General features: G+C 37.2%; 1 protein-coding gene across 5 annotated transcripts in view; it reads right to left on the reverse strand.

Annotated features, from left to right (window-relative positions):
* Positions 1-27,395, reverse strand: part of Acaca (acetyl-CoA carboxylase alpha) — a 308,031-nt gene that overhangs the window by 131,290 nt on the left and 149,346 nt on the right. For all 5 annotated transcript variants that reach the window (XM_013152137.3, XM_005003514.4, XM_003469462.5 and 2 more), the window contains 14 exons: positions 24,422-24,592; positions 23,319-23,480; positions 22,638-22,801; positions 20,157-20,307; positions 19,287-19,390; positions 16,090-16,171; positions 15,518-15,663; positions 14,490-14,640; positions 13,133-13,267; positions 12,529-12,675; positions 11,743-11,931; positions 10,841-10,941; positions 9,676-9,764; positions 5,152-5,276 (listed from right to left, as the gene is read on the reverse strand). In XM_013152137.3, the coding sequence (XP_013007591.1) occupies positions 5,152-5,276; positions 9,676-9,764; positions 10,841-10,941; positions 11,743-11,931; positions 12,529-12,675; positions 13,133-13,267; positions 14,490-14,640; positions 15,518-15,663; positions 16,090-16,171; positions 19,287-19,390; positions 20,157-20,307; positions 22,638-22,801; positions 23,319-23,480; positions 24,422-24,592 (1,917 nt within the window). The remainder of the gene's footprint in view (positions 1-5,151; positions 5,277-9,675; positions 9,765-10,840; positions 10,942-11,742; positions 11,932-12,528; positions 12,676-13,132; positions 13,268-14,489; positions 14,641-15,517; positions 15,664-16,089; positions 16,172-19,286; positions 19,391-20,156; positions 20,308-22,637; positions 22,802-23,318; positions 23,481-24,421; positions 24,593-27,395) is intronic.

Raw genomic sequence — 27,395 nt, forward strand, 5'->3', positions numbered from 1 at the left:
AACACTGTATCACTGAGCTAAACCCCCAACCTTGTTGCTTCTTTTTAATCTTTTCCCCATTGCTTGATTACCAGCCCTTTTCTTGAAGAGTATCTATAACATAGTTATCTTTTCCCATCTCAGGGTTACCCCATACAGTCCTTTACCACAGCAATATAAATTAAACGTGGGATTTGACATTTGAGGCAGACAAGCATTTCCCAAAACACTTTTTCTAAAACCTCTCCTATGTTCTATACCTCAGATAAATACTTCAGGAATACTCAACACTGTTATTCTCTTGCTGAGAAGGTGTCTCAAACTTTATTAGTGTATGTTTGCAGTACATGCATGTAACACATAATTCTTTTTACACCCATTTTTGCCTTCCCTCCATCTCCATCCTCCCTCATCCATTTTTTTTTTCCATTTTGAGAAAATGATTCAGAAAATACGATTTTCATTTCCCAATTCACTAAAGAAAGGTCTGCTCCAACTGTCCAAAGTCATAAAACTCATGATTTACATTTAAGGAGGTACAACTATTGTTTTTACCCATCTGAGTAAGGAAAACAAAAACTGCTATTGAAGTAGATAGATTCAGGACTCTGTTTAATACTAAAGGACTTTTCCATATATCTTAAGTATAAAAGCAAAGAGAGACAAGAAAATATAACTAAGTCTTATCTTTTGCTGAAAATAAACAAACAGAATTTCTAGCAAATGTATAAACACAGACCTTTTTGAAATGTGAAAAACGAAGCATAGTAAGAATAAACTACTTTTATTAGTACATGCTGATTTAGAAATTTTGCAAATAGTATTTTGTCCACTGTCACTGTTAATAGAGATGATCTCTCATCCTTGACCTACACATAGTGATGAGGTCCTGAAAGAAACTAAAAGTTTTCCTCAGAGCCACTCATTCTACAATGCAAACATCCAGCAGGAAGCTCATGGCCTTCTCTCCTAAATAATTGCTTCCTTTGGGCAACTGTGCAGTCCAACATCCTCCTCTCATCTTGATGAACATTTTGACAAAGCCATTAAAAGGCAACTATGTCAGCAAATTTGTTTCTTCAACATAATACAACTGATTTGGGGATCACAGGTCATTTGCAAAAATCAGAATTATTTCACTTCTGTCTTTCTCTCGGACAGAAGCTTTCTTTCTCTTAATAAATATATTCTGCTCTTAAAAATCAATCATAATTATCTTTCAGTAACAATTGAGACTGGCACAATGCAAGTGTTCTTGATTTTATTCTTGATCAAGATGACTGGATTTTCAGATTTCAGTTCAAAACCATACCCAAACTTATACAGCTGACAGAAAACCTCAAGACAGTTCAACTTGACCATAGCATCCTAAGCATTAAATGCCTCAGAAAGAAGCAATTCAAAATAGTAAAACAGTGACCTCGTGTAATGCCCCCAAGATATTAACTACTTTTCAGCTGTGTAAGACCTTAACTCCAACATCAACAATGGACTGGTAACTTCTTCCAGTAACACTTGAATTTTTTGACTTTCAAAAGATGCTATGAGGCAGGTTTAACAAGAAACTGATATTAACAACCTTAATCAATAAACTTCAGATCAGACCATTGAGAAACTTTTCTCATTTACTTATGCATTGGATAAATTATATACAGTCATGTTAAAATGAAGAAAGAGAGGCATTTGGTAAACATTTTAGATGCTCCTTCTCTAAAACAAATCATATGCAAGGTATTTATATGAAAGGATGTTCATGTGGACTGTATACAACTAAGACATAAGCAATTAATTAAGGGTGAGACTATGTAGCATCCAAGGGGTTACAGGCTATGAGCATGACTATCTAGATAACTGTGATACTTTACTTTTACCACATAATGAGTCAACGAGTACCTTAAATAGTTCCAAGCAAACATAAAAAATGCTCCTCCGGTACTAAACTTTTACCTATAATTTCAAAGTTAAGAAATAAGAAGACAGATTGCATATAATGTCAGCACTTGGGGTACTAGAAAATTTAAGTTGGGGCTGGAGGTTTAGCTCAGTGGCATAAGCACCTGCCTTGCAAGCAGGCGGTCGTGAGTTCGATCCCCGGTACCGATAAAAATGAAAAAGACAAAAAAAAAAAAAAAAAAAAAGAAAATTTAAGTTCAGTCTAGATTACATACTGGGACCCTCTCTCTCTCTCTACACACACACACACACACACACACACACACACACACACATACGAGCTTTCAAAAAGTGAATTTATTACTTATTACCCAGACTTTGTTTTTGTGGTACACTTTCTCCAAATAGAGAAAACCAGACAATCTGACAGGACCTTAACATTTTACTTATTATTTTACTTTATATATGGGGTGAAAAATTAGAAATCTGCTTGAGTCCTTGAGGCAAATTACTAGGCAATTTATGCTAACTGCTGGGAATGATGAAGGCACCTACTCACTGGAGCAGCCTGATTTTCTTGATCCCTTCTTCTAGCCCCAAAGATCACAGAAATCATCACATGGTTCAGCAAAACACATCATCAACATTCCTACTTCTAGAAAACAGAGATTGGAATGCTGGGCACAAAACCTCAATCAGAAAGCTAAGGTAAGCAAGAAAGAGGAACCAGAGAACACAAGCTGGGGCAATTGAAATGCTACCATCTCCCTGTGACATCTGTGAAACACAGTAAGACCAAGTAATCCTAAGGACTGAAATGGCTCCTACTAGCTCTGCCATTAATGCGGATGATGGGGAAGGCAGAACAGCTGGCCACTGTCAAAGGAGAAAAGAAGACAGCTCTGGCCTTCAATAATATTAGATCACAGAAACGTGTGCCATCTGAATTTTTAGCCCTGATCCATTTGTCACTGCTAGCTGGCCCTAAGCTTAATCACATCAACTAGCTTTGTGATTTCCAAATCTCTGGGATGAGGCGAAAATAACTAATATTTGAAAAAAAATTAATGGTGTACAAGCCTACAAATACTTTATGCTTATTGAGTCTTGTTTTGTTTTTTTTTTAAACAAAAATGTAAAGATGTCAAAATAGAGAAAGGACAAATCCAGCTTCCTGGTTTGCATCTTCAACCTTCCACCTCTTCTTTGTAGTCGTTGTCATTGTCATCCTTATTGTCCTCCTCCTCTGCCTCCTCCATTCAAACCCAGATACTCTTTTTTTTTCCCAAAATGCTGGTGGAAAGAAAGTTTGTGTGCCATGTATGAAGGTAAGAAGCAATCAAAATGAGAAGGTACGGGTAAAAAGAACAGCACCAAGTCAGGGTCCTATTGGCTTCTGCCTCTCCCAGCTGGTAAAAGCAGAAAGCAAAGCCTCAAACCAGTTCTCTGACAGGGCCCAACGCCTCTGCAGCACCCCCTGTGTAATTACACACTTGAGTGACTGGACTCTGAAGAAAATTGAAGGCCTGAGCTCCGAACAGCTGCCATTTTCTCTCTCTATCACACCAGCGTGATTACTTGAGAAATGAACAGCCCTGGCTCAACGCTACTCCAGAATTCTCAGAGGAAATATGGCTCCGTGTTCCAATAATGAGATTCTTAAGGCAAGCGTTACTTACAATCACTCCGCAAAAGGAGCGAGCTGAGCCCCTATATCTTACAAATTAGAATTTAAGAAACCCAGAGACGGCCCTAGACGATCATTACTCTTCTGCTACTCCAAGGATTCTGGGCTTAGGTCTATTTTTAGTGCAGAAAACTGTTAAGCTCTTAAAAAGGTAATCATAACAAGATGAAAATTTCACTATAATTAGCTTCCTATATAGGCAAATTCCATCCCATTCTAGGTCCAAACTGACAGATATTTCGTTTCTCTCATAACTACCCTTTTCAACCAGAAAGTCGTGGCTCTATCCAAATGAGAATTAGCAATCCTTGCATTAAAATTTGGGAAGAGGGGGAAAAAGTCAGACATTTCTTCCTGCATTGACTGAGAAAAAGAATAGTAAATTGCCAAAAATTATGTAATTGTTTTGCTGAAAGCTGTTACTTGGGCAAGTTGAAGTAGTCCACGGTACTCATACACTGTTTTCTTTTTTCCCCTTCTCAAATGTATCTCCCATTTCCTCACCATCTAGTCATTTTGGGGTGGGAAAGGTAATGAATTCTCTCTGTGATTACATCTATTAAGAATTTGCTAGTCTAAAAGTGTGACTTAGTGTTAACTAAGTAGGCAAATAGCGGAATGAGTGGCAATGCAGTCAACCAGTATGAAATAAAAAATGGTAGTGAAGCTTTATGGTGGGTTTTCTCCTCTAAGAAGAAATGATGGAATTAAAGTACCACAAAGGGATAAGAAAGAAAATTCACAGAGTAAAAAGGTACTATTGTCTCACCAAAACATAAATATGCAAAAGAAAGACAACTGCTCAGGACTGTAGGGTAAAACATTCTAAATTTTGTCCCATTGTTCTTAGATTCCTAGAATTAACTCAGCCAGAAAAATTAAGTAGTAAAGGATTTACAGATCATCTTTAAAAATCCACAAGTACATAACACTCCTGCCCCTTTCCTAGTCAAATGTACATTAATCCTATTCACATTTATAAGTCTCATCCTTTACTTTCATTTTCTACTAATTCTTTATTACTAGGTTATAGGGGCAAAATAATATGCCTAGTACTAGTACAATAACCTGACCTTAGATTTTAATATAAATAAAACAAAAAAGGGTCAAAGAAATTGCAGAATACATTTATATTTCTTTGGTGGGGAGGGACAGCACTAAATTCCTAAGTTTTTTTATAATATAAGAGTCATTGCTTGTATTTATGGAATAAACAAGAATTAAGATGAAAGACTACAATGGTTACAAAAGACTTTTCTTTAAAGCTACTGTCATAAAATAAATAAAGCAAGCAAGCTACTGTCAAGATGACAACAGGAAAGAGGAAGCACAAGAAATTTCTAAATAGTTAAGAGATTTGAGTTCCTGGGTACATTATATGCCTCATAGTCAAAACAACTCTTTTCGAATTGTAGCAGGTCCCTTTAGATCAAGATAAAGGTACATGTGACAAACTCTAAGTCTGAAACCCAATCTTCATTCACTCCATAATTATAAAAGACAGTAATTTTTCCTCTGACCACAGCTACCAGAAGTAAACAACTACATTTCACATATCATCAACATTACAGGTTCTGAAAAATGATACTCACAATAAGCATTGTGACCAGAAGATTCTTTTTGGTGACTTGAGCATGAGAGAAAATGTAGTTCAGTACAGTGTTCATGTCACTTTTGTTCTCTTCACGAAGGGCAAACACACATTTGTCATAGTGACCTGTAAGCAGCAAGAAGAACTGATCTTCACGAAAGCTCACTGTTACATGGTATGTGTTAGATTCTTAATGTTTTGTTTTTTGATACCAGGGATTGAAACTCATGACCTTGTGCTTGACAGGTATGAGCTTATACCACTGAGCTAAATTCCTGGTCCAATTTCTAAATGTTCACAATTCACCAGATAGTGAGAAAAAACATAATAAAAATTTTCTTGGATGCATTTGTACAGAAATGGCACATTAGTTACTAAAGGAGTATTAGACTAATACTAAAGGAATATTAGACTAGGAATCATACAAATCTGCACGTAAATCCTGGGCTCAACCAAGTGTGGAGGTGCACACCTATAATCTCAGTACTCTGGAGGATGAGGCATAGAGAATAACAAATAGGAACCCAGTCAGGCAACACAGTAACTTAGGGAGACTAGTCTAAAAACAAAAAATAATAAGGGGGAGCTCAGTATGAAGGTCCCAAGATTAAAAGCTAACACTGCAAAATTAAATTAAAAAATAAAATATTTGGGCACAAGGCCTAGCTCTGTTACCAACTTCTTTGTGCTCTGTAGCAATTCATTTGGTCTTTCCAGACCTCACCTGCATTACACTAAAAAACCTGGAAGCCAGGCATAATGATGCAGACCTACACTCCTAGCATTTGGGAGGCTGAGGCAAGAAAAATCACTGTGAGTTTGATGCCAGCCAAGGCTACGCAATGAGTTAAAGGTTAGCCTAAACTATATAGCAAGACTCTGTCTCAAAAAACACAACAAACCAAGTAAGATAAAATAAAATAATTGGAGCATTTGGGAGGCTGAGGCAAGAAAAATCACTGTGAGTTTGATGCCAGCCAAGGCTACGCAATGAGTTAAAGGTTAGCCTAAACTATATAGCAAGACTCTGTCTCAAAAAAACACAACAAACCAAGTAAGATAAAATAAAATAATTGGAGACAGGATGTGCTTTAGAGACAGAGGGTTTGGGAAGAACTCCCAACCCCATAGTAGTTTTTCTATTTTTTTTTTTTTTTTGTACCAGGGATTGAACTCACAACCTCGCGCTTCCCAGGCAGGCACTTACGCTACTGAGCTAAATCTCCAGCCCCATAGTAGTTTATTCTAACCTCTCTCATTTAGCTTCCTAAAGTGATTTTCTTAGAAAAGAAGGTTCTGTTGCTTAAAAAAAAAATGTCAGTACCACTAAATTTGATCTTTAAGGTCTAGTTCAGCTTGATGTTCTGGTTCTATGTTTGACATACTAAAAATATTCCCTTTAACTACTAGGAAAAGTTTTAGATCAAGTTTGTCTAAAAGGTACCTGAAGCAAGTTGATTCTAGGGTAGAAAGTTATGTCTAACATAAGGTTCTGGTATATGGCAGTAATATATACAATAGGATATAAGAAATATTCAGTTCTTAGAAAAGTCTTACCTCCGAATTAAATTCCTGAGTAAAGAATTAGTGTTTATATTCTTAACAGTCAGAATTTTAGGAAATTATGAAAATACTAAAACATTACCACCTCAGTTCAGACCCCATGTTAAATTACAAACCAGAATAGTGATGTTCAAATTGCACTTACCGTGATTTCCTAGACTTGGACCACAGCAACTTTCATGTATCTATGTTAAATATCATAGATTGACATACACATTTTTTCTTTCAAAATAAAACTAAAATATGCATGTATGGAGGCTCTGTAATCCTAGCACTCAAGAGGACTACAAGAAAGGAGTTCTGCTCTGAGTTCAAGGCTAGCCTAGGATACATATGAGTTAAAGACCAGGCTGAACCTACATAGTGAGAGTCTGTCTTAAAACAACGAACAAAAAATTAAGCTAAAATATATTTGAAAAGCAGCAGACAACAATAACTATAGAACTGTAAATTTCAAAAAGACCCAGTTAAAGCAAAATGAAGGCTGTTATTCCTTGAGAAGGTAGCTCAGTGGTAGAACAATTTGCTTAGCATTTATAAGGCCCTGGAATCTGTTCCCAGAACTGCAAGAAAAAAAATTGGTTGTCCTGTATTGTTGGTGTCGTTGAAGCTGAATACATGTGCAGGGCTGTGGCATGGCCTGGGCATAACTGAACTGATAATGAGAAGATGCCTCAGGGGGCAAGACAGGCCACAGCTGAGGACCCCTGCAGACTTTCTCCTAGGATAGTTCTCCTTAATTAGCATCGTCTGTTGCTTGGAGGGGTCTCTGAACCCCTCCCAAGGTCCTACTCAGGTTTCCTGCCTTTTCCACTTTAATTCCTTCCTTGTTTGAATACTAAATAAATATGGTATGCCTAGTGATACTGTCTGTCTCAGCCACTAGAGTTAAGAACTCTGCAGAGGATTTCAGTCCTCCTGGAACCCTAAAGATCATACCATTGTCTCATTCATTTGGGCTTTGGGCACACACTTGTTTGGGAGATTGGGGATCTAGGCACAGACCCCATAAATTCATATGTTCTTCTATCAAGATAGTTTTGAAGTGATAACATAAATATATTTTTATTATGAATTATTAGGAACTGAAGAAATAAAAAATATACTTATCTGGGGTAGGAGGAAACGTTAACAAAAAAGAAAGTATTGATGTTTACTATCTCCTTCCTCTTTTTCACTTGCTCCTTTTAAGAACTATTAATTGTGATATACATACACAGAACATAGAAAATATATACCAACAGTTTAAATACTCATTATTCCAAAGCTACTAAATTTTCATAGAACATCTTTAAGTACATTTATTTGTTCTTCATTGCAATTACTAACTTGAGTTTCATATTTATCATTTTTTTTGCTTTTATTGATATTTACCACCAGAAAATATACAACTTAATTTTTCCTGTTTTTGAATTTGATAAAAGATGAAATTACAAGCCAGACATGGAGACATGTGCCTGTAATCCCACCACGCTAGGAACTGGATGATTAAAAATTTGAGCCTAGCCTAGGTAACTTTGTGAGACACTGTCTCAAAAAATAAAAGGGCTGAGGATATAGTTTAGTGCAAAGATCCTCAGTTCAACCACCAGTACCACAGCACATACATGAATGAATGAAGGATATATTTGCTAAGTTGCTTTTCTGAAGCAACTGCTCTACTATAAAAAAATACAATTGAATTTTATATGTTGACATTTGTATTTAGCAACCTTGTTAGACTTTAAATAATTTAATAATAAATTTGAGGGTTTTCTGAGTCTATGAATAAGACATCATATCCATGTATTAGTGGAAGATCTATGTGCTTATTCCTCTTCAATCCTTAAACTTCTTATTTTCTTACTGCACTGACCAGGACATCCAGTACAGAAGTAGTGGTAGCAAATATCTTAGTCTTACTCTTTTTTTGTTGTTGTTGTTTTGGTACCAAGAATTATCTAAGGACCTTGTGCTTGTTAGGGAGCCTCTGTGCTGCTGAGCTAAACCCCTTTCTGTCTTAATCTTAAAAAGAATGCTTTCAACATTTTACCACTATATATGATGTATCCTGTAGATTTTTTGTGGGTCCCTCTTACAAGATATAAAAGTTCTGCTTCCTTGCTAGTTTACAAAAGTTTAGCATGAATGAATGCTAAACTTTGTCAAATGCTCTTTTCCTCTGTCTGAGTTGATGACCAAATTTCTTCCTGCTTTAATCTATTAGAACATGATAAGTTACAATTAATCAATTATCCCCAAACTAAACAACTTTACATTAGTGAGAATAAACCAACTTAGCTGTAATACGTTGTAAAAGGCAACAAAACAGAAAACAGTTTTAGGTACTATTTCAAATTCCATGGTGTTTCACTGCCATCTTGTGGCAGGAAGCAATACCAACAGTACACAGCTTTAAAACAGCCAAGGAGTTTTTCACTTAGACTATATATCATCATTCAGGGAAGCTCTGAAGAGAAAGCCTGATACAAATTCCACCTAAATGATTCACAAAAGAGTAGTGGAAAATCAGAGCCTTTCCAATACGCCTGTGGTTGGATTACTTCTGAGAGGCAAGTCCATCAAGAAATTTCTATTTCAGCCTAGTAAAGACTCAACCAATTTCATTTAAAGTCAGGAAGATGTCAATGGAAAATACTAATCTCTGCTCAAAAAATTACCTTAGACTTCTATCAGAAGAACACTGAATTCACAGTTTCTCAAGCTGTTTTGGTGCCAATGGAATATGGCAGTTTAGTTTATAATGCAGCAGTGAATGGAGGGGCACACGTGTAGTCCCAGCACTACAGCGGCTGAGGCAGGTGAGGCACAAGTTTGAGGCAAGCCTGGACTACAAAGCAAGATCCTCAAAATACACACCCACGCATAAAAAAGGAAGTGACACAGTCCTACAGGGGTAGTCTGGTTTGGTCATTGGAACTGCAAATTTCCCTAGAAAAAGACTCCTCAAGAGGAAGTTTACCATTCTGGAACTGTGTCTCTACTTTCAGGTACTGCCGGAGCAGATCCATCACCACAGCCTTCATGTGGCCTCGAATGCCACTTCGGTATCTAGGCAGACAGAAAAAGTTTCCAATAAAAAAATCAACAGGTCAACAGTATTAAATAATAAACCCAAAGGCCAAATTTACTTTCTAGATTTTTCCCTTGAACAGCTTTTCTTCTGAATATACGGCAGGATAGGGACAAACCTAAAATTAACCAAACAGATGAATTTAAATCCCAAGCCTAAAAGTAACCTTACTACAAATGAGGTCTTTTATAAAAAATAAGAGAAAAGGAAAATAAAAACAAAATTTAAAAATTCCATACTTGTATTTATCATTCTGATTCAGTTCCCATTGCCAGGCTGAAATTACTGCCACACCCTTGAAAAGACAGAGACTTCTGAAAAATTTTTCAGTATACTGTGTTAAAGTTGAAAATACTCTATGAATAGCCCTTTAGTCTAACTGGTTCTTTAAACCAGAAACAATAGCTATGAAGGGTGGTGCACTCCTGTAATCCAAGCACTCAGGAGGCTGAGGCAGGAGGATTGCTATGAGTTTGAGGCCAGCTTGGGTTACCTAGTGAGACTATGTCTCAAAAAAAAATAAACAAAACAAAACAAGAATATATGTGATTCTAAGTCCTGTGTCAGAAGGAAAATTGCAATATTCATCAAAGAAACAACAGAATTTCACTGCCTTAATGATGGATGGAAAAATATTAAAAGATCAGAAATACTGAGTATTGGGTCAGGGATTTAGCTCAGTGGCATAACCCCCTGCCTGGAAAGCGTAAGGTCATGAGTTCAATCCCTGGTATTGAAAAAAAAAAAACTGAGTATCAGAGTTAGGTCCCAATCGTAAGATATTTTAAAAATATAAGGTACCGGGGCTGGGGATTTAGCTCAGCGGCATAAGCACCTGCCTTATAAGCAGGCGGTCGTGAGTTCGATCCCTGGTACCGATAAAAACGAAAAAGACTAAAAATAAATAAATAAATAAATAAATAAAAAGATAAGGTACCTTCTGAAGTAAAAAGTGCTTTCTAATTTCTCAAAGTCAGATCTGAGGGAATATTCTTCATGACCATTTAAAAGAAAGATAGGTGCAGGCAGGAACATGGAGTTACATATTGATTACCTCTGTACTAGTTGAACAATGCTCTGAGTGTTCATAAAGAAAACTTCCCGTTCAGATTTCCGGTTCAATGTAGCTGCATGACTATCTAGGATGTTGGCAATCTAAGGCATAAGAAAAAATAAGTAAATAAAGCCCAATCTAACAAAGGACCCAAAGCATCAGTGGTAGCACCATTACTAAGAATCTTCTTAGTAGTAAAACACCAGTTCCTACCTTTAACCTGTTGGCAGAAGCCAGAAGTTACCAGGCATAGCTTAGGGGTTAACATAATAAGCAAGCAACTTTTTATTCTTCTGACTCTTTGATGCCAATGGAATTATGACAACACCACAAACACTACCATCTACTCGGAGGCTCTGACAAACAAGATCTATTTAAATTGAAACCCAAGTTTTACTTCTCACTTGCCCAACTTTACTCCCTATGTAAATCTACTTTACAGGCAAAGTGGTTGGGAATGTAACTTAGTAACCGAGCATTTGCCTAGCATGCATGAAGTCCTAGGTTTAATCTCAGTCACCACAAAAAAAAAAAAAAGAGTTGGAGAGAGGAGGAAAGAATATAGGTAGGGGTTAAGAATACTGCTAAGGAAGTAAAGAAGCTCTGATAATAGAATTATCATTATGTCTCTCACTTTATATTTATGAATACATGTCTAATTAGCGAACATCCCTAAGAACAAAGTTAAATGGATCACATAGCCAAAGCATGCTTTTCTCACACAAGATGCTTTATATTTCATATATACTGCTTTCATTATTGAGTTTATATCCTGAGGTAGTTTGGAGGACTCAATGCTTAAAATTATAAAAGCCAACATCCAGACAGTAAGGAGGATCTAACCAGAACAGAATTCCACAACATGACCTTCAGTGGAAAACAGTAGTGCTGCCCATAAATACCTGTTGGCTGGGAAACTGACAGAGGACTGATGTGATATTGCTAGCATATTGAGCCATTTCTTTCTTGATTGACTTTTCCACATTGAGAGGGATACGGCCAGAGACACTGGTCATGATATCTTGCAATTCAAGGAGAGGCAGGGAGGGATCTCTGAGGGTCTTCATCAAGCGCTCTACCCAGTCTTTTACCTGAGGAAAAAAAACAGAAAATAGGATCTAAAGTTATAATTTCCCTAATAAAATGAGGTATCCAAAATCACTATCACATAATATTTACTTTAATATTGCTGAGTAGCTGAGGGTGACAGTGCACCCCAGTAATCCGAGCACTCAAGAGGCTGAGACAGGATTGGTATGAGTTTGAGGTTAGCCTGGATTACACAGTGAGCTCAAGGCCAGCCAAGATACTGAACAAGACTTTGTCTCACCAAAAAAAAAGCAGAGTAAACATCAAATACTGGCTTTATTCTCTGTTTTTCTTTCTTTGTTTTTTTTTGGTTTTTTTTTTTTTGGTCTTTTTTGTTTTTATCGGTACCAGGGATCGAACTCACGACTGCCTGCTTGCAAGGCAGGCACTTATGCCCCTGAGCTAAATCCCCAGCGCCTATTCTCTGTTTTAAAAGGAATAATCCCAACTAAATGTGAAATTTCTGACAAAGCTAAGAAGCAAGGATTTAAAGACTGCATCCCCAAACTAAAAAGTGGGAGAATTCTACACCAGCTTTTTTCTATCCCTCTACAAAATCTTCAAGATACTTTATTTTGGAGAAGAGAGTTAATGCATACCCTGCTGCTAAAGAAAGGATCTGGAAGGCAGTATCCATTCATTACATTGACCAGATTATCCAGGACATAGTGGAACACTCGATGGAGCTTCTCGCCTCTAAGTGCTGTGCTCTGGATCCGTGGCAGACTACCAGTGTGAAGCTCAGCCTGTCAATTCCAACAAGAAATTGTCATTCATTAACTTCTATTCAGGCACAAAAACACCACCGCGCCTCGGAGCCATCATTCAAAATCAAGGCATCTCCTCAGCACACCTACCTACTATGAAAGAAGGCAGTAGAAGAAGCAAAACAGCAAAATTACAGCATCTTTGAATTATTAAATTAATTTTTATGGGGGGGGTACCAGGGATCAAACTCATGACCTTGTGCCTGCCAGGCAGGCACTCATGCTGCTGAGCCAAATCCCCACCCCATGTTAAATTAATTCTTGCAAATTCTAATTCCACAATATGATCAGCATAAATACAAGACATAAAATCAGAGGGGAAAAAAAAGAATGTAAGTAAAGAAAAACAAAAACCGGCAAACTGAGTACAACCCCCCCCATTCCCCACCCCACAATGTTCTTTAGCTTTTGAAGGCAACAGTCCCTTTCTCCTCACCTGCTGAACCTTGTTGGGGTTGTCCAATTGCATTTTTGCTATTACACAGCCAGGGTCAAGAGCTGCTCCAGGTCGCTTGACATAATGAATGCAGCCAGATTCAGAAGCTGTTACGGTCATCACCATCTTCATTACCTACAATGGAAAATACATAAATTAGAATCTAATCTCTCCTTAGGTAAATGAATATTTTAAAGAGATCAGTGTTTCCCTTAGCAGGTAAATCTAACTCATGAACCCCCAGAAGTGGGAATCTTATCAAAGTATCCTACAGATTCCAAAGGTGAGAAATTAGAACATGTTAGAATATAGCTTTAAATATTAATGAGTTACTAACAGCTCACCTATTTCTAACTTTTGCAACAATTTGTGATTTTACTTATTTTGTACTTAGAAGTGATGAACAATTTGGCCTCCTCATACTAATGGACATGGTACTCTCAGAATGTCTACCCTAAGATACCCAGAAGGCTAAAACCTAAGGACTACTCTTCATTTCTTTCTTGCTTTCATCTACTAGTCAACCCTAGCCAGGCACATGTTCTAAATTCTTCTTAAAAATCTTTTGCCACGGCATTGGTTTAGGTGCTACTCATTTCTGGTTTAAAGTACTTTACTTCAAAATTTTCCTAAAAGATTTCTCTACCTGCTATCTACTTCCAACAAGGTCCCCAAAAACAATCATTCAGGAGGCCAAATCTTAGATCACTTTTCAGCCTGAAATCCTCCAGAGTGATTTCCCCACTACATTCAGGACTGTCTAAACTTACTGGTATAGCAAATATGATCCTTCACGACCTTACATTCAAGGCCTCACACAGCTTCTTTAGCTCCTAACTATAGAACATTCTTTATTTTTGTGCCTTTATACACAATGTCCCCTTAACGTTAAACACTCTCACACGACCTTCTTCACCTGATCTAGCATTAGCTGTCTTTCAAAACTTAGAACAAATGTGCCCTCTTTCAGGTGTCTTCCCTTACTATATAGCCTCAACTCAGGTTAGGAATTCCTGTGCACTTGTGCTTTGTTCTCTCAGAATTCATCACATTTCAGCAACTGTTTGCTTTGTGCCAACTCCACCTACCATGTTTTCTGTATAGCTAGCAGTTGGCACAACACTTAATATTCAGTAAGTGTTATTGCCTAGTATCTATTTTTAGGGCCAGATTTTCTTCATTTGTCAAGGAAAAACTGTGAGCTTTTTGTTTGTAAAAATTTAAGGTTCACAACCTGAATTAAACCAACTGGTGTTTTCTTTTTTATTTCCTTCTGTTATTTTTGTTTGAGTTTATTCCAGCTAACCCTTTTCCTATACTCCTTCCCATGAACGAACAGTCTATTCATCACCCTGACCTCAATCTCAGCATAGCACTGCCCAGCGAACACATGGCCTCCATCCTCCACAATGTATTGGATTAACTTCCCAGCAGAAGGTGAACGCAATACTGATGGGTCATTTTCCTTCTCAAACACACAGGTTTTATTGCCGATTGTAATGCGGTATCTAGGAGGTAAATGGGAGACGTGAGCTAATAAGGTACTTCAGGATAAATAGAGGAAGAGCAGAGAATATCATTCTTAAAAAACACCAAAAACCAAAAAGCTTTATTCAATACATGAACATACAGAGGACATTTTTGTGTCATTTTTACAATATTCTCCAATAAGGGTCAGAATAAACCCTGGTATATTCATTTAAGGAAGTACTATATAGTCATAAAATGACAGTCACCTTTACTTAAAAAAATACAAAGGCCAGGCACAGTGGTGCACACATAGGAAGCTGAAGCAGGAGAATCACTGTGAGTTTGAGGCCAGCCTGGGCTACATAGTGAGTTCAAGCCCAGTCTGAACTACATAGCAGGATCCTATCTCAAAAACCAAAAGAAAAGAAAAGAAAAACCCAGCACAGTGACGTATAGATTTTTTATTATCCATTCACATCAGAGTGGTAGGGAAACTTGTTTTCTTTCTTTTCCTCTCCCTCAATAAATGAAATTTTTGCCTACGATGGCCCCACACTCCTGCATTCAAGCCAGCTTCCTGCCTCAGCCTCCCAAGCACCTATAGGTGTGCACCAGCATATCCAGCTTCTGGTATGTTTTCTATTGTAAACATTTCTGCAACACTGAAATATATATACTTTTAAATAAAAATGAGTACACTAGCCAGGCGTGGCAGTGCATAACGGTAGTCCCAACTAGTCAGAAGATTGAGGCAGAAAGATCACAAATTTGAGGACAACCTGGGCAATTTAATGACACCCTGTCAAAATAAAAATTAAATACCCAGTACTGCTACAGGTAGGGGCTAGAAAAATCCTATAAACTAGCAATACTAAGAATAAAAATTAATACAATGGCCAGCACTCAGTCACGCACCTATCAACTTCTTCCTTCATGTATGTGGTGTAACTACTGCCGTCATATGACAAGAGCAGTCCTCCGTCACTCAGCCGATGGACATCAACTTCCACACATGAGCCATTCATGATCACCACGTAGGAGTTGGGAGACTGCCGAGTTACCTGTAATGAATACAAATCAGCAGGGATAAGTTAGTATATTCCTTCTAGGCAGAGCCCCAAACAAAATTTCCATATTTCGAGATACATGTAAAAAGATAGAAGGAAATTCAGGGCCCTGGTGCTATTTGCATCAGCATCTATCAGCCATGGATCTATCCTGGTAAAGTAAATAAGGCTACTTTAGCTTTTCCGTGCTCTGGCTGTTCCCTATTCCCATTTTATTTCTCAGCTTTAATGTGAGATTGAAAACCAGTAAAACACTTTCACAGACTCATCAAATACTGCTTCAGCCATTCACACAAATAATGACTGTAATTTCACTAACACCTCCATCCCTTACACTAACCAATTTTTTTTCTTATCTCTAAAGAGAAGTAGGTGACAGAGGCAAAAATGAAGGTGCAGTCTTCTGTGGGGTTTGCATACCTTAAGTACGTATTTGATTCCATCATAGATAAGCTCAACATCTACTGTGTTCAGAAGTGTATGAGCAGGTAGGACTTGACCCCTGAAATAAAAAAAGTACTTCTAGAAAGTTTTAATGGTTTATAAAGTAATCTCAAAGATTTTTGGTGGTGGCATTTCCTGAAATAGCAAGATGAGAAACAACCTAAATGACTATCAGCAAAGTGATAACATAAAATTATGTAAAAACCATATAATGAAACTTATTGAGATAAAATACACATAACAAAATGTAGTAGCTCAATCATTTTTAAATGTGTAGTTCTACTGTGTTAAGTATATTTACATTACTGTACAACCAATCTCCAGAACTTTTTCATCAGGCAAGATCAAAACTCTATAACCACCCAACAACTATTTCCTAATGCCTCCTTCCCCTAGACGCTCACATGTTCTATGAGACTGATTACACTTGAGATTTCATATAAGTAAAATTATATAGTATTTGTCTTTTATGTGGCTATTTCATTTAGCCTAATATCCTCAAGGTTCATGTTCGCTTGTTTTTGATGCTGAAGACTGAACCCAGGGGGCACTGAGCTATGCCCCAAGAGTCTCACTAAATTCTTCCAAGTCTCAAACTTGTGATCTTTATGCCTCAGCCTCCTGAGAACCTGGGATTCATCCATACCTTCCTGGTTTTTCTTGGTGTGTGTGTGTGTGATTTTGCACTACAGGGAAATGCACATGTTACACAAGCATACTAATACTAACCTATATCCCCGACCCTCATTCATAGTTTATTCTAGGTCAGAATGGTTTCTTTTTTAAAGTTAAATAATATTCCATTGCTAGGTATACACTTCATTTTATTTACTCCTTTATTTGTCACTGGACATTTGAGATATTTTTACCTTTCAGCTACAGTAAATAATGCTGCTATTAACATGACAGTATCTATTTGTGATTACATTTTCAATTTTTTGGTAATACTCAGAATGGTAATCCCAGATCATATCATAATTCTACTTTTAATTTCATGAGGAATTTTATTATTGTTGTCTATAGTGGTTACACCATTTTACCTTCCCACCAAGAGAACATCAAAGTCCCAATTTTTCCAATACTTGTAATTTTCTGTTTTTGTTTTTTATAGCAGACATCCTAATGGGTTCAGGTAATAGCTCATGGTGGTCTTGATTTGTATTCCCCTTCTTAGCTTAGTTAAACATCTCCTCATATTTATTACAATAACCAGCCATTAAAAAGAAAGAAGTTTTTCATGTACTCTTTTTTTTTTTTTTGTCTTTTTATTGGTACCAGGGATCAAACTCACGACTGCCTGCTTGCAAGGCAGGCGCTTATGCTGCTGAGCTAAATCCCCAGCCCCCATGTACTCTTATGAAACACTAGACTATACCATTAAATGAAAGAAAACAAGGTAAAGAAAAATTTACATTTGAAGAAACTATTTACATTTTTAAAAACCTGGGAGTAAAAGAAACACATACGATACATGTCTCCACAACATGGACTGATTAAAAGGGGAGGAAACTGGGTGGCCAAGGAATACAAGTAAGAAGGAGATTTTCATTACATGTCTTTTTGCACCTTTTGAACTCTGAAGCATGTGAATATTCTATCTGTTCTTAAAAATAAACAAACAAAATCTGAAAAAACTAGTAAAGAGAAAGAATGATAAGTCATCAGTGGCAAGTTGACAGTAATTGCTGAATTTGGGTGAAGAGTATATAGAAGTGGGGCTAGGGATTTAGCTCAGTGGCATAAGCGCCTACCTTGTAAGCACATGGTCGTGAGTTTGATCCCCGGTACCGATTAAAAGTGATAAATGCTATTTATGCAGCTCTTGAAAACTTAAGTTATAAAAACAAACAAGTTGGGCTGGGGGTATAACTCAGTAGCACAGCATAATCCTATAGGTCCTGAATTCGATTCCTAGTACCAAATAAATTTAAAAATTAAAAAATAAAAATAAACAACTTTCAAATAATGCAAGTTTTAAAAATAAATTAAAAAATAAGAACATCAAAGTGGGGGATGACTTGCAGAAGAGATTGTATGTGACACATTTGTGCATCAAGAGGAAATGATTTAACAGTTTTTTTTTTTTTTTTTTTTTTTAACCTGGGATCAAACTCACGACCATACACTTGCAAGGCAGGTGCTTATGCTGCTGAGCTAAATCCCCACCCCTTAACAGAGATTTTACATTTAAGAATAATAATAAGAAAGACTACACTGGTAAAAAGAGGACAAAGTGGGACAAGGATTTAGCTCAGCAGCATAAGTGCCTGCTTGACAAGCAGGAGGTTGTGAATTTGATCCCCAGTGCAAAAAACAAAAAGGGGGGACAAAGTACTGATGGAGTTGAAAGTCATGCTGAGAGTAACATAGTAAAAGATATTTATCACAGTGTTTGAGTAACTGCAATCTCCGTTCAATTTTCAAAATTGTGTTTCTTTTCTTCCTTTCAGACACTTTAAAAGGGAGTTGATACAAGTCTAACAACAGAGAAAGAAATAAAGTGATTGAAGTGTTTTAATATGCTTGGCTCTTTCATCAATTCTTCAGGAAATTCAAAGGCAGAGCTTAGTCTCCAGAATGAGTGTTAGAAATTAGTTGAGCCCCATATATGTCTGACCTTTCAATTGAAAGACTTGTGAGGTCATCCTGAGTAGCAGCCTCAATTATTAATTCCTGAGAAGTGATATAAACAATACATGATATATTTAGGGTTCAATGAAGGGAGAAATGTAAGATCTTTATCACAAAGGTTTGGGGAATTTTGATGCTTGCACACAACAGAATGTTTACTACAGCTGGATTTCAGTTTTAAAAGAGCAACCTGTTTCACCTGTGGAATAAGCTATTTTCTAGAATCTGGAGTTAGAGTCCTAAAATAATTTGCCGTGAATTACTGTATCTTTTCTCTTTTCCTTGCCACCAATCCATGAATAAAAAATAGCTTTTCCAAGCTACCAGGAAGGAATAGAAAAATAAACAGCTGTCTGAATGGCAATCCTATATTCAGGAACATTGGTTAGCTTATATATCCCATAAGAAACAAACTCTAGGGGCTGGGGATTTAGCTCAGCAGCATAAGTGCCTGCCTTGCAAGCAGGCAGTCGTGAGTTCGATCCCCGGTATCCGATAAAAAGGAAAAAGGAAAAAAAAAAAAAAAAAAAAAGAAACTCTACCGTTCTAAGGAGTGAAGAAAGTTGGAGATGCTATTCCGCAGATTCACATCTGCCACGTGGAGAGCCCCACACACGACTCCCAACATAGTATCAGGTCGTTCTGCCTAAAAGGAAGAAAAAGAGGACACATCAAAGGCATAGTCACTTAACATCACAGCCACAAAAGTGAAATTAGGCTCAAGTTTGTTATAAATCATAATGAAGAGCTATCTTCATCATTATTGCCTGACTGATTTTTGATACGCCCCAGAATCAAACACACTTACTTTGAGAGCAGCTCAAAAATAAATTTTTGTCCAAAATAAATTTTAAAAGGTTCAAAGATTTGACTACTGATAATCTTAAATAAAAATGGTAGACAGTCAAAATCTTGACATTTAGACAATTTATATGAATCTAATAATTTTATACAAAAGTTTTGGTCTTTCAGAATAGCCCAGCTTTCAGCACCAAGATATGATCATTGATTTCATTAACACTTAGTAGATATGGAAACTGCTAGCTCTGATTCAGACAGACCGAATGTCAATGAATAAAGTTAATGCAGTATTCCAGTCCTTGCATACTTCTCTTCAAGTACACAGTGGGAAGTAATACTACAACATATAAAGTAGTTCTGCAGCACAGGTACTATCATTTTATTTGTTCATTTCTGCTAGAGATCAAACTCATGGCCTTATAATGATACACAAGCATCTTACCACTCCACCTACATTTCTAGCCTGGCACAAGGATTCAAATAGTGCCTAAAATCATTCCTGTTCCTCCAAATAGATATTAGAGTCCTAAAATTTCACCTAGTGACAGAGACTAAATACACCTCCAGCCTACTAATCACAGAGGATATTTAAGGCAAGAAGAAAAACACACCTGTACTTTTTCTGCTATCAGTCTGTCCAGCCAGCCAGTATCAATTCTGTTCAACTGAAAGCTTTCAGTCTCTAACAATTTGATCAGGTATTCAACTGTAGTTCGAAAGTCACCCCGAATAGATAGTTCCTTCAAAGCCACAACCATATTTCTGGGGATAAAGCAGAATACACTTGGTTTTAGAAACAAATATTTTAGTGTTTTTCAATCATTTTAAAGAACTGCTGCCAGGTGTGATGGTGCATGCCTGAAACCCCAGCATTCAGGAGGCTGAGGCAGAAGGATTTCTGCAAGTTCAAGGCCAGCCTGGGCTACAATGTGAGTTCAAGGCCAGTCTATACTGCCAGAATAATGAAGCCCTGTCTCAAGGGGGGGGGGGGATAAAAAAATAAAGAATTGCTTCATTCCTCTGAGCTCAAGAGAAAGGGAACTTTCTTGGGAATTCACAGATCACCACCACCTGCTCTGAGTTCTAGTCATGGAGTTACAGAATTTAGTTTTTGAACTACTTAGTTCTGGTCTTGGCTTTTGTCACATTAGTTTTTATCCTTATGTCTCCATTTGGGGTAAGAAATATTTAACTTTTTAAGAATCTTTACAGGAGCTCACAACTAAGAGTTCATCTTGAGTTTCAGGAGCCTTTGAAATTAGACTTTTCTTGCTATGTTGAAACTGTTAAAACATTGGCAACTCTTAAAATTAGCTAAATGCATTTTACATGAAATGCACATGAGCCTTTTCGGGGTACAGTGAAGAATGTCATGGTTTATATCTAAAACGTCTCCCAAACCTCATGTTTCAGAGGTGGAGCCCGGCGTGGGAATGTAGGTCAGTGGGGATGTTTTCCGCCCCTGGCTCCCATGGTTGTCACTGCAGTATTTCTCCACTATCCCCTCTCACCATCAAGCCGTGAAGCCTTTTTACCACAGACCAAAGCCACAGGAACTGTGACCCAAAGTAAACTTCTTTTAATTTAACTTCAGAGTGTTGAGTATTGTATCTCAGCAACAGAAAGTAGCTAATACATATTCTATAAACACACAGAGTTTTTACTTCTTCTTTTTTTTTTTCTTTTCAGCATCCCCCAGTTTCTCTGAATGTTATTCTAGGCTAACTTGTGGAGCATCACATGGAGATGCACCTATCACACCTATGCAGGGAACCAGTAGCAGTGCTCACATCAAGCCCAGTAAAGAAGCTGTCATTGTCTGAATTTTTTGTTGGGACTGGGAGACAGTTGCTTTAATACTCAACTGGTTAGCATTTTGGGCTTTTACTGTTTCAAAGACAGTACACTAGCCTTTGCCATCTTTAAATTTGTCTGGTCTAGCTGTGCAGCTATGACCTTCTTCTATAGCAACTACCTTTTCCTTCATTGGCAACTCCTGGTCATGGTGATACTTAGATTTTTTGTAATGACTTCATTCTTTATCGTGGAATGGGATGCTGCTATGGTCGTGGCCCAGGACTCTGACTACTGGAGATTTACTGGAAGCTGCGGAGCACAACCAAGGCAGTTGTGCTCATCCGAATTCTTTTTTTTTTTGGCTTTTTTGTTTTTTATTGGTACCAGGAATCGAACTCACGACTGCCTGCTTGCAAGGTAGGCGCTTATGCCGCTGAGCTAGATCCCCAGCCCCCGCTCATCCAAATTCTACGTCCTAATATATATACATTTGTTTTTTACAGTGGTGAGTATGGAACTTAAAGACTCATACATGCCAGCCAAGTGGTGCCCCTTTACTGAGCTACAATACCAGCCACCCAAAGTTTTTAAAGTCACATTCACAGATGGACCTTCAGGCTGAGGGATCATCACCACTATAAAAAATAAAATAAAATAATAAAATTATAGCTATACCTTTATTTTGGTAACAAATACTTATCTATAACTTATTTGATACTATACTCTTGGTCAAGAATCTACCTTCTACCATAACAATGTTTTTGTAAAAAACAAAACAAAACAGGATACCTTTGAAGCATGATTCTGTAAGTCAGGCATGGTGGTACATGCATACTTGTAATCCCAGGCCTAAGGATGACTATCAACAGCTCAAGGCAAGCCTTTAAGGCCAAGCTGTACTATAGAGTGAGACTCGGCTTCAAAAAGCATAACCTCCAATAAACAAATGAATGGGCCCAGAACAATAGAAAAACATCTGCCAAATAATGCATAATTTAATATAACATGATTCTAGAACAAAGATACATTTCTTCAAAAAGGTTTTCCATAGTAGTACTTTGAAAGCCAAGAAAGGATTTCTTCTTCTTCTTCTTTTCTTTTCTTTTTTTTGTCTTTTTCATTTTTACCAGTACCAGGGATCGAACTCACGACCGCCTGCTTACAAGGCAGGTGCTTATGCTGCTGAGCTAAATTCCCAGCTCCCAAGAAATGATTTCTATTTTATGCTCATTTTCTTCATTGAGTATTAACACAAACTGATTTTATAAAATGCTATCAAATGTCATTATACTTACGAAATTGCTTCTTCTCTGTTTTCGCCCCAGGAAAAGCAGTGACCAAACTGAGAATCAGCAAATTCATGAAGTCCTCCTGCAGCAGCAACACTGAAATAACCCCAAACATTCTTGTTGCTACGGAAATTTAGTTCCTGAACTGTTCCTGAGCTTGGCTTAAAACCCTATTAGAGAGTGAATAATAAGAGAAACTGCATTATAACTCCAAGGAACCAAACACTGATATATTCCATATTCAGGCTCCATGTTAATTACAAACAGTTGCAGAAATGAAACAGAAAATCCACAAAGGCCAAGGCCCAAAGGTACTAACACACTGAGGACTTTATAGTGACTTAAGTGGGATTCGATGATAAGTAAAGCAATGATCACTTATCTGTTCTCAGAAGCCTATATAAATTTCCCTCTCTAGAAGGGGACCAAGAGTTGGAAGGAATAGGAGGGAAAGGAAAGATAGAAGATGTGAGAGAGAAACAGAGAGAGAATGAAATGTATTATGCACATGTAGGAACTCCCCACAATAACTATAATCATTATGTACTGTAAACATGTATTAATAAAAAGAAAATTTACCTCTCCAGAGGAAGCCCCAAGATATTTCAGAAGTATGCCCTCAAATACTACCTTAATATTAAAATTCATGAAGAAAAAAAGGAATAAACCCTTTAAGTGATGGGTTACCTCATCTGGATTTTCACTAGTGATCCGGGCAGCAATAACATGACCCCTTGGGCAAGGAACATGAGCAGAATTTTCAAAATCAATAGGAGCATCACCCCAGGGAGATACCCCATACATCATCCGTATATCCTTGATTCTAAATAGAGGGATCCCCATGGCAATCTGAAAGATAACACAACACACATCATTCATTTTTCACTGTTATTTTCCTTAAAGTGTGGAGACTATCAGATAACCCAAGAGATTTTTCATTTTTGGAATCACTACCTAAAACATTCTATTTTTATATCCTGTATTCTATAATCATTAATCCTAAATTACTCAAAACTGAGTATATCCCTACAGATAAATTGCTAGAAGTGTTTCTACATTCATCATCTAATAGACACACATTTCCATCTGTGGCATTTCTCCTTGAAAGACTGAGAATGAAAATATCCAAAGGAAAAGTCAGCAATCCTGGCTACTGAAGATGTTCAGACAACTACAAAGTCTTAACAAGATTATAATTATCATTCCCACGCCCCTAAAACACTGAAAGAAGTAAATAAGTCTTTAGACTTTAGTGGTATTATATAAAAACATTATCAAACTTTATCATTAATTACTACTATGTCCCACTGTATTTATTTCCTGTGATGAGAGAAGACAAGATTGATGGCAATTATTCTATAATTTAAAAAATAAACATGTGGAATTGTAATCACAGTCTGCCAAAAAAAAAGCCACAAACACCACTCTGATACAGTTACTTCAATAAAAGACACAGGAAAAAGGAATAGAGGCTAATTATAATGTTGTAGAGTTTAGTATAATTAAACAATTGAACAAAACATATTGTTTTTAAAAGTTTATGCTAAAATAGAACTATGCACAGTAGATGTATCTGGACAGAAAATACAATAATATTCTTAGGTTTGTACAACATAAGGAAACCTGCCCTCACATGTATAACCTCAAAGAGTAAGAGAAATGAATATAAAGTATAACTCTCATAGGAGGTGCTTTTCTCTTATCAGAAGCTGATTAAACCAGTTTTTCAGGCATCTCTCACATTCCTAATTTCTCTTGGCTCTAACTCGAGCCCTGTCAGGGTGACTCACCTGGAGTTGTGCTGCAGGGAGATTGACATCAGCCACCATTTCTGTACAAGGGTGCTCCACCTGTAGCCGAGGATTCAGTTCCAGAAAGTAGAAGCTGCCATCCTGGCTGTACAGATATTCCACAGTTCCAGCACTCACATAACCCACCATTTTGGCAAGTTTCACCGCACACTCAAAGAAAGATAAACAGAGATTAAGATTAACTTGTCTAGCTGCTTGATTACTGCAACTATCATCAGGTTCTCCCCGAATCAATTGTCCAGTGTTTGTAAGAGCACCCAAATGCTTTTAGCCACATTTGGACACATCTCACCTCTTCTGATAATTATATAGTATCCTACACATGGATGACAGACTTAAAGAAAAGCTAAGAGAAAAGTCACTTCAGATCACAACCTTAATAATAAGGATATTCAAGTGGGGATCAGGGAGATTGGCAACAAACCCATAATGGAAGACACTTATTATCCTCTAGTTTTCAGTATTCCCAGTATTTTCCCTCCTATCCCTTCTACAAATGTGGCCATCAGCTATGGGAGGATTTTGCAATCTTTCTTAGCCAGTGACTAATTTTGATAGTAATACATAAAACTGAATCATATTTTGAAAAGAAAATTCCCTATCTTCCAATTCTGACTTGTCCTTCTTATACAGTGGAATAACATGATGGTATTGCAAGCCAGTCTTAGCCCTAAATATGAAAACATAGTAAGAATGGAAAAGCAAAATAGAAAGAACTCCAATCCCAAGACTGCTCCTGGAATAGAACTATCCTATCAGTCCTGTAAAATGGGAAATAAAAACAAACTTCTACCTTATTTGCATTACTGTGTTTTCAAAATCTCTTTATTATAGTGGCTTAATTTGTATCCTAATCAATGCAGGCAGTATTAGTAACTGAAGGTAGGATGGAGCTCTTTAAAAAATTAAAACTTGGGATGTTACTCAGCAACAGGATAACGGATAACAAGAAAACAGACACCACAGGCTGGAAACAGACACCACAGTTGGCCTCCCTGTTATGGCATGACATGACATTTAGGAAACCATTCCCTATAATAATGGGACACCGACAACACACCAACTAAGCCTTAAGAAGAATGATTTGAGACAGAATGCTAAAAAAACAAACTACTTTGGTCTTCCCCCAAAATACAAGATTAGATTCTCACCCTGAAACAACTCAGTGTCAAAGATCAAATTAGGGGAGCTGCTTTAGTTGCAGCTTGCCTTGAGGTAGTCAACATTAAATTGAGGAGACAGAAATGGCCCAGGCACACAAACAAGTAAGCAAAAGAAGAAAAGTTGCTACATCTAGAAGAAATCTCTGAGTATGAAGCTGATAGCCCAGAAGCTTATTAAATTTTTCAGGGAAATTTATTTCAGAACAAGCCACAGGCCTGGCCTTCAAAAGTGGTGGTTGATGCTTAGTGTAGTATTTGTACAACTAGTAGGCTATCAAAGTACCACCAAAGTAGGCATAGTTTGCAAAACCCAATTCTCAGAGAAAACTAAACAAGGAAGAACTTCTCAGAAAACAAAGGAGTCCGGTAGGACAATGGGCAAGGAACTTAGATCCAAGGAGCAAAACCAGGGCAGCCAGAAAGTATACGGTTATCACTCTATCCCACAGCAGGGAATGGACACAAAGATTTGTTAACTCCTATGATTAGTGTTTGCTATGTATTTTTTTCACTTTTTCAAATATCTTGTTCCTATTCTATCAATGTATACTGGATATATAAAAGTTAGGGGGTAGAATGAAAACGTCTAGCTCTCTCTCACCCCAGAAGAGCTGCATATACACATAGTGAAAAGAATGCGTGTCATCTTGCGATCTTGATATGATGTACATCTTGAATCTCTAGGTGATATAGGAGTAATCAGTAATCAGGGACTTAAGGACGTCTTCTTTGGGGAAAGGTTAAGTATGTTCTTAACCTGCCCCAAAATAAGGATAATAGGGATATGGAAGAACAGACCGAAGCAAGGATTACTAAATGCCTTCCAGCAACTTTTCTCTTTAGTAAAGAATCTCCTGAATTTTAGCTGAGCACATGATCATTCTAGTGAGTAACTGTAATTCCTAACATCTGCTGTGCTGGGTAGGATTGAATTTAGTTCAGTGGAATGTGAGCAGAAGTGATGTGTGACATCTAGACTGTGTTATATACTTGTTCTCATGTCCTCTTACTCATCCAACTCCCATGGACAAAATGTGAACATAACCTTTTAGTTAACTTGTGAAGATAATGCTACCCACAGCAAAGGGCTTTTTCAAACCATACAGTCTCTGTCACAGTTACTCAGCTCTACCACTATAGCAATAAAACAGCCAGAGATGACATATGAGTGCATGTGTTCCTGTTAAATTTTATTTAGAAAAATAGGCAGCAAGTTGGACTTGGCCTATGAGAGAAAAAAGAGTCTGCTAATTCCTGTCTTTGGAAATGACAGAGTAATGAATCTGGGTCTCTGGCACCAGTTTATCTATGAACTCATGAAAAAGATAACCAGAAAGTTGTATCTTCTTTAAAATATTGTATTTGAAGTATATATGTTACTATATACACAAATCACAGGAAATAAGTGTCCAACAAGGTTAACCACATGTTTAGCTTATTTGGAATTCAGAGAACAATAGTTGAAGCTGGGTGTGGTGGCACACGCCTGAAATTCCAACACTCAGGAGGCTGAGGCCAGAGGATCACTGTAAATTTGAGGCCAGACTGGGCTGCATAGTGAGTTCTAGGCCAGCCTGAACTACAGAGTTAAACTCTGCCTCAAAAAACCAAAATGAAAAAAGAAAAAAATAGAATGAAGACTCAGTCATTTTACTTCAATAAAATAAAGACTGAGTCATGATTCCAGAAAAGACTACATTCAAATTCTGAAACTACCTATTTCCAAGGCACATTTTGTGATTCAAAAATTAGTTTTCATACAAAAATACAGAATGAGAACTTTAAAGATA

The sequence above is a fragment of the Cavia porcellus genome, unplaced genomic scaffold, assembly GCF_034190915.1.
Source record: "Cavia porcellus strain 051 isolate PalLab524CR breed Dunkin Hartley unplaced genomic scaffold, mCavPor4.1 scaffold_6, whole genome shotgun sequence".
Classification (NCBI taxonomy): Eukaryota; Metazoa; Chordata; class Mammalia; order Rodentia; family Caviidae; genus Cavia; species Cavia porcellus.